General features: G+C 36.9%; 1 protein-coding gene across 1 annotated transcript in view; it reads left to right on the top strand.

The window, feature by feature from the left end:
* The window catches only part of LOC104488947 (histone-lysine N-methyltransferase setd3), a gene marked incomplete at its 5' end in the record, with an annotated part of 12598 nt that extends 7624 nt beyond the window's left edge, over positions 1 to 4974 (top strand). The window contains 4 exons of the mRNA XM_010131052.1: positions 1230 to 1396; positions 2043 to 2128; positions 3708 to 3868; positions 4486 to 4974. Of these exons, the coding sequence (XP_010129354.1) occupies positions 1230 to 1396; positions 2043 to 2128; positions 3708 to 3868; positions 4486 to 4929 (858 nt within the window). The remainder of the gene's footprint in view (positions 1 to 1229; positions 1397 to 2042; positions 2129 to 3707; positions 3869 to 4485) is intronic.
* Positions 4975 to 7209: the final 2235 nt, after the last annotated feature.

Here is a 7209-nt window from a genome sequence, read left to right on the forward strand (position 1 = left end):
CAGGAAATGTGTACAATCCCTGCTTTTACTACTGAAAATGTGAGGCAGCAGAAGTCCACAGAACCTATCAAACACTAGCTGTGAATAAAGCAACTTTTTCGTTCTGTCTAATTGGCTTTTTTGTAAAACAGTCTTAGAATGTAAGAGCATATTGTATAATCTGCACGTGATATGTGACTTTTAGTTTAATACGAGATGTATCATGGTAGTTTTAAAACTTGAGAGGGTTAGCAACTCTCTCCTTACTGCCTTAACATACCTAGGCAGGTCACCTATTCGTTCTACAGATGCTTAGGATAAATAGTTCTAATCTAAAATCAAAAACAAAGGAAATAAATGGCGTTGTTACTGTTGCTGAGCCCTTAAGAGAACACTGTGCCTTTTCTGTCAGCTAGAGAGGAGTGGGAGCTTACAGGTGTCCAGAGCATTGCTGTACCCTAAGGTTAAGAAGGGAGTTCTCTAACTGTGAAACTTTATCTGATTGACAATTCCGTTTTCAAACAAAAGGGGAAAATATCCTCTTGCTGTGGAAGAAGTCAGTTGCTACTCTGACCTCTTGTCCTGTGTACTTCAAACAGCCTAGCCCTGAATTAAACACTTTTTGGAGGCCATATTTAGGAATTTCTTTTCTAATGTGAATTAAAGTAACCTGTATGCTTTAGAGTTCAGAGCATAGCACAAAAATAAATGCTGGCTGAACACAGATCAGATCTCACCGTATGCTATGCTTCGGTGTATCCATGCCTTAAGGTAACGTTAAAACAAATGCAAAGTTGATCCATCAGCAGTGTAGGTTACTCTTTTGGGTGGATTTATGGCAGGGGAAATGACCCCAGAAACAGGCCCTTCTTTTCTTAGGATTTATTTTTTTTTTTTAGCCTTTAAAAGGTATGGGATCTTTGAAAGCTTTTTTCCATATATTGGTATTTTATGTCAGTGTGAGAAAACAAAGCGTTTTCATATTGAAGTATAGAATAAGAACTTCTTCTCTCCTTTCAAAGTCTCTCAGTTACATGGGTATGTTTACATCTACCTGTAAATTATATTGCCACACTCTATACAGCATTTGAATCCATACCAGAAAACAAACTGTGTTTCTTTATATAACCAAATATACCTTGTACTCAGAATAGTAACTCTTTCAGGAAATAACTTTCAAATTATGTCAGTTTTGTGAGCTGATCTTAAGCTTTTTTCCTGTCCCTTCACTTTTCTTTTCATCCTTCTAGATTTACATTTTTTATGGCACTCGGTCAAACGCTGAATTTGTGATCCACAGTGGTTTTTTCTTTGATAATAATTCACATGACAGAGTGAAAATAAAGCTTGGCGTGAGTAAAAGTGACAGGCTGTATGCTATGAAGGCAGAGGTCTTAGCTCGTGCTGGTATCCCAACGTAAGTAAAACACAATGCCATGGGTTTTTTAAAACATTTCCAAACTATTATATAGTGTCCAGTAGAGCATATATAAAGCTGTTCTGTGATAGTTGTCATAGGTGTAATATTTACCCTGTTTGTACAGCAAATTAAAGTTATTGTAATAATATTTACAGAAGTTCTTTGAGCGATACGATCATCTAATTTGAACCATATATAAGGAAAAAAGCCTTTGCTTTAATAACCATTTGAACAAAAACAGAGCGAGGATTAATTTGAAGCAATCTGTGGTTTTTCTTTCTTATCCCTTGCAGACATACTACGACGCTCAGTATGTGAACCACAGCATTTTCCGTTAGTCTTTTCAGTCCAGAGGGTACTGTTAGGAGCAGGAGATGTGAAACATTGCATTTTCATGAATTTGTTATGAAAGCCGTAGAAAAATAATTGTAAGTGTAAAATTGTAGAGATAATTCTGTTCTTTTCAGATACAGGTTAGGGAAGCTTTTCTTCTGTTTGAACTAATATTACCTAATTTTTCAAAAGTTACTTTTGTTACAGTGCATTTGTTTTATACTTTAAGGTCTTTTATGTTGAAATAAGTTCAAAGGTATGACAATAGAATTTGCATTTACTGTTGTTGTTTGATTATTTCTTTTATTAGTTCTAGTGTTTTTGCCTTGCACTCCACTGAGCCTCCAATCTCTGCCCAGCTTTTGGCTTTCCTTCGAGTGTTTTGTATGAGTGAAGGTAAGATGTTTTATAAAGATAATCTAATTTATGTTTGTCTGGGGGTTTTTTGTTTGTTTTTTTTTAATGCAGGAATGTGATAGACATTTATATGAAACATAAGAAGTTATAAAACGTAGAAGATCAGAAGAGTTGAGGAGCTGAGGTTTAAAAGCTAGTGAGAAACCCAATCTTTGGCCATGTCCGAGAGAATATTTCAGTTACACAGGCCTTTTTGGAACTCTTAAAGCATGGGGTGATGCTTTTTTTTATTATTATTATTTCTTTTAATCTCCAGGCTGTTGTGAATGTGTGAGCTTTGGAGCTAGACCTTTACTTCTTAGATTTAAAAATGGTTCACAGAACAAGATCATGTGAGACCTAGTGGTCTACATGCTTAAAATCACAGCATATTAGCCATCACCGACAGAATCGTTTAGGTATGGAGTTGGAACATTCTGTACTGTAGGAGAAGTACGGAATAGACGTTTCAACTTGTGCATGAGAAACTTCTGATTGAATGTTTAAATGCTTGCTGGTTAGATGCAGTTTTGGAGATTGTAGATGTGACAGGTTTTCATGACAGTGAGAGAATTCCCTTGCAGTTCCAAGGATGCTGTGCAGATGATGTAGATTTTAATGCCAGTAGGAATACTGCAGTTTTCGCATGTACTCTATTTGCTTTCTTTAATAAAAACAACCCACCTTAGTTAGTGTCCTGCCTTCCCCACATCCTTCATCCATCTTTTAGAACCTAGTAAAAAAATAGAATAGTTCTGTTGGAAAAGACCTACAAGAATCATCTATTCCAACTGTCTGACCTCTTCAGGGAAGTAAATTCAAGTAAAGAAAATTTTAGGATGCTGATGAGGAGGTGAATTTTGGCTCAGCAAAGACAATACAGCTAGTGAACGTTTTAATTGCATTTCTCTGATAGATGATTGTGCTCAGATTATTCATATGTCTTAAATACTGTATAAGAAAACTTTGAGAAACTGCATGCAAAGGGTTTGTGAAGTTTGTGATAGCTGCTTTGCAGGAGTGAAATTTGGTAATTAAAAGATTAATGGAGTTTGTGTAATGTCAAGAGGCTGATTAAACATTTTCTGCTCTGTGTGAGGTTTGTTTGATGGATGTCTGTTCCGGCCAACTGTAGGGAGTTTCTGCTACTGGAAGAGATTACCAAAACAATAGGAAAAACAATGCCATTGCTATTTACACACTCTCTGGCCTGTTCCTTTTATTATCAAAATGTTTGCTGAAGTCTTTAAAGAATTACTCCCTTTTGTTTATCAAGTATTATACAAAACATTGTGTCTCGCTGTCGCAGAGTTACGCTGTATGTGAGAGGCTATGATATATAAAATATGTTTATTTCCCAGTGGAACAGAAGGTCCATTTTCTGCTAACCTCAGGACTTCCAGTTGCCTCTTTGATGAGAATCTTAGAACTAACTAGCATATCTGATAATTCTTATTGGAGGACATTTGTTTTGTTAGCTGCTCAAAGCTATGCTATTGAAAAAAAAAATCTTTCGGCAGTTTGTCACCGACAAAGTGAATGATTGTTTTTTAACAGATTGGTTTTATACTTATTGCAGAAGAGCTGAAGGAACACCTGATAGGCGAGCATGCCATTGACAAGATCTTCACTCTGGGGAACTCTGAGTTTCCCATTAGCTGGGACAACGAAGTTAAACTTTGGACATTCCTAGAAGCCAGAGCATCCCTTCTTTTGAAAACCTATAAAACAACTGTGGAGGTAAAATTATCATTATAGCTAATTTAAATGTCTGAAATGTTCTGTGTTAGGATAGTAGGAAAAGGTATTTTGTCCCCCATCTGGTCTTTACAAACTTTAATCTGAATGTTAGTACATAATTCATTCTCTACTTTTAAAAGCATAGAAACAGGTTTGCATTATCAAAGGAAAATCAAATAAGATTGCAAAAAGGAAAATTTTGTTAATATAATTTTATTAATGTATTTTTCTTTGATTCTCCAAATAGAGGCTACCTGCTTTTTCTCTGCAAGTAAAATGGGGCATCAGTTTTGACTTGTCTATTAGTTGTATTCTCCAGACTGCAAAGAAATGTGCTACTATTGCAATCGTATAAGGGAACTTACATTTTTCATGGGTTTATGAAGTCAGCAGACTTCACTTGCTGTGCAGGCTCATCTATGTAGAGAAATTTTTGGCTTCTTTATGAATTCTTGACAAATGTCACTGGGACTCCATGCAGACCCCCTCGTTCATGGATGTCTGTCTGGCTCAGTGTGAAGAGCGTGGGGTCACTGTTAACGCATAGAGAGAAAAGTTGAGGGATTTTTTAATTGTGTTGGTTGCTGCTAGCAAACTTGTTTTTTATTTTCTAACAGGATGATAAGTCCTTCTTGGAGACCCGTGACCTTACTTCACATGCGGTCATGGCTATCAAATTGCGCTTAGGTGAAAAAGAGATCTTGGAGAAATCAGTGAAGAGTGCAGCTGCTAACCGAGAGTATTATACCAAACAAATGGCAGATGGAGCTCCACTCCCTAAATATGAAGAAAGCAATATTGCCTTGTTGGAGAACACTGTGGCAGACTCTAGACTCCCTATTGTCCTGAGAAACCTAGAAGATGTGGAAGAGCAAGGGGACTTAAAGATTGATGAAGCTATTGATGCTGAAGTCACAGAGAATGGGTTTGTAAATGGTGAAAACTCTCTATTTAATGGAACCAAATCAGAAAGTGAAAATCTAAACAAAGAGAAAAGCAACAGAGAGACTGAAGATGCCAAAGAATCTTCTTCAGAAAGTACTGATGAGGTTAAAGAATAGTCCTAAAATTTTACTTTCTTGTGAAATTAAATTAGCTGAAGTTTATGAACAGTGCATTTATGTTGGTGTGTTTGTTAACATTTCTCTTTCTGCAGAGAAGAATGTTTTTGCTGCTTTATATAAAAATGAATTTTTAAGTTATTTAAAAGATTTAGCATCCCTTTTCAATTAAGATTGCCATCTTGCTTTCGGGCAAAAACTGGGGAAAGAGGTGCCTTTGGAAGATTTTGCAGCCCTTTGTTGAACCAAATGTATTTTCTTCCTGGGGAAGAATTAAGCTCTTCTATCTGCTGTGCTTTTGTTGTTCTGTCACTCTGACTACCGAAATTAAAAGCTTGCTCTGCCTCCTGCCAAGAAAAGCAGAAGGCACGACTGACTCGGTATTCAGCATGAAGGTGGGAGAGCAGTACAGCAGAAAACTGGATAAGAGGATCAGAAACTTGGGAGACTGGAGGAAAACCTGTTTAAAATCAGGTATGCCAGTTCGGAAAAAGGTAAGGTGGCAACCTTATGATTGGTAGTTTTGAATGTTGATGAGAATCCAAATTGTATACACTTAAAAGTGATCGCTGAAGATTTCAGTTTACTTTTGTCTTTCGTTTACTGTATAAAATTATCTCATCTTTCTTCTTCAGTCAGAGTTAGGCTGCTGCAGTACAACACTCACCAACTTTTAAAGGCTGACTTCATTTTATTTCCAGGCAGTAGGCAGCACTACTGGAGAGTTTGAAAGCAGATAGGCCAAGCCACAGCTTTAAACCGTACCGTTCAAAGTGAGGTCGCTTCCCAGCTTCTTCAGGTTTTCACCACGAGCTAGAGATTTTCAAAGCTACACTTTCGACTAAGCCATTATTAAAAGGAAAATATAATTAATATTCCTGTCTGCTACTCCTTCATTTCTGTGTCGTTGGATGTAACATTGAATGTGACATGGTTACCTGGTCTTACTCAACTGCTTCTCTTGGTTAAAATGTTAACTCATACTGTTTTCTTGAAGGAAATGGCAGGCAGGCGAAGGTATTTTTGGCCCAAGTCCAGACCACAGCCAAGTCTGCAGTATGCTTTTATTGTGTCTCCGTCTGATGCACATTTCTTGGGATACCTCCACAAGTTAAGCAGGTCTACTGTCTCCAGCAGTTTTGATCTCCTTAATACTGTACATTTTAACTTCCAGGTAGAAACAATACAATTCTAGAACAGTGCAATATTGGAACAAGGGTAATTCTGAGGCTTGACTTTGAAATTACCTGGCTATTGGGAGGAGAGGAAGGTGGAATATTTTTATTTTGTGCTTGAATGGAGAGGAGTAGAAAGTGATTTAATTTTGTCCTTGGTATTAAGGAGTTTGTCTTTTACCTTTGTATCCTTAAGTTGGATGGACAAGCTTGAACAATTGTTTAAAGCTCAATAGATGTTGCAGCCTGCTCATCCAAGATCAGTTGCAGTAAAATGTCTTTTGGCAAATTCATAGTTTTATTAGATTCTGCTTCTTTTATACTGCAACTTGGAAAACGTGTTTTTGCATAAATCTTTGGTGCAATACACGTGATAAGTAGTGACTTCCGGGTTGTCATAGCAGTTTTGGTGTTCAGCTAGTATCAGTGCGGAGAAAATAGAAAAAAATAGTTTTTTAAAAATTATTTCGCTAAGAATGGCTCATGGCCATTGCACCTTGGGTATTGCTTCACCACTAACAAGATGCTGGACCGGTATTTTTGTAACTATATGCTGCCTTTGGTAGAATGTTGTAAATTGTTGTCTTGACAGTTTAAATGTCATACAAGTCATTACATTTCGGTTTTTATTAGGACCAATATTCTATTTCTGTTTCTGCCACTTACATTGCACAACATTGTACGAGATACTATGATGCAATTCTGAAAATAACCCTTCCTGAAAATTATGACTGTAATTCAGAATTTAAATGCTTTGATTCAATCTGATACACTGTATTTTGTTCCAGTATTTGCTGATATCTATGGCTTAGCAAAGGCTGTGGTCACCACAGGATGGAATGTGTGGGTTTTCTTGAATAAAATATAGTTCTACCATGTCTTCCCCAGTGAATGTATTATACAAACAAAACCTCTTCCTGCTACTGATTGCTGTGTCTTTGGGGGTCTGTGGGGAGAGGGATGACTGTACAGGTGTGCAGATACAGATTAAAGGAGAAATTTCTGGAAAAAAAAGGGAGGGGGAGATTCTAGTAAACAGAAAGGGAAAGTGGTCTATTAAGCACTTGGTCAAATTCTTACTCTTCATCTCTTAGTGTTATTTAGT

This window comes from Buceros rhinoceros, unplaced genomic scaffold (genome assembly GCF_000710305.1).
Source record: "Buceros rhinoceros silvestris isolate BGI_N320 unplaced genomic scaffold, ASM71030v1 scaffold9222, whole genome shotgun sequence".
NCBI lineage: Eukaryota > Metazoa > Chordata > Aves > Bucerotiformes > Bucerotidae > Buceros > Buceros rhinoceros.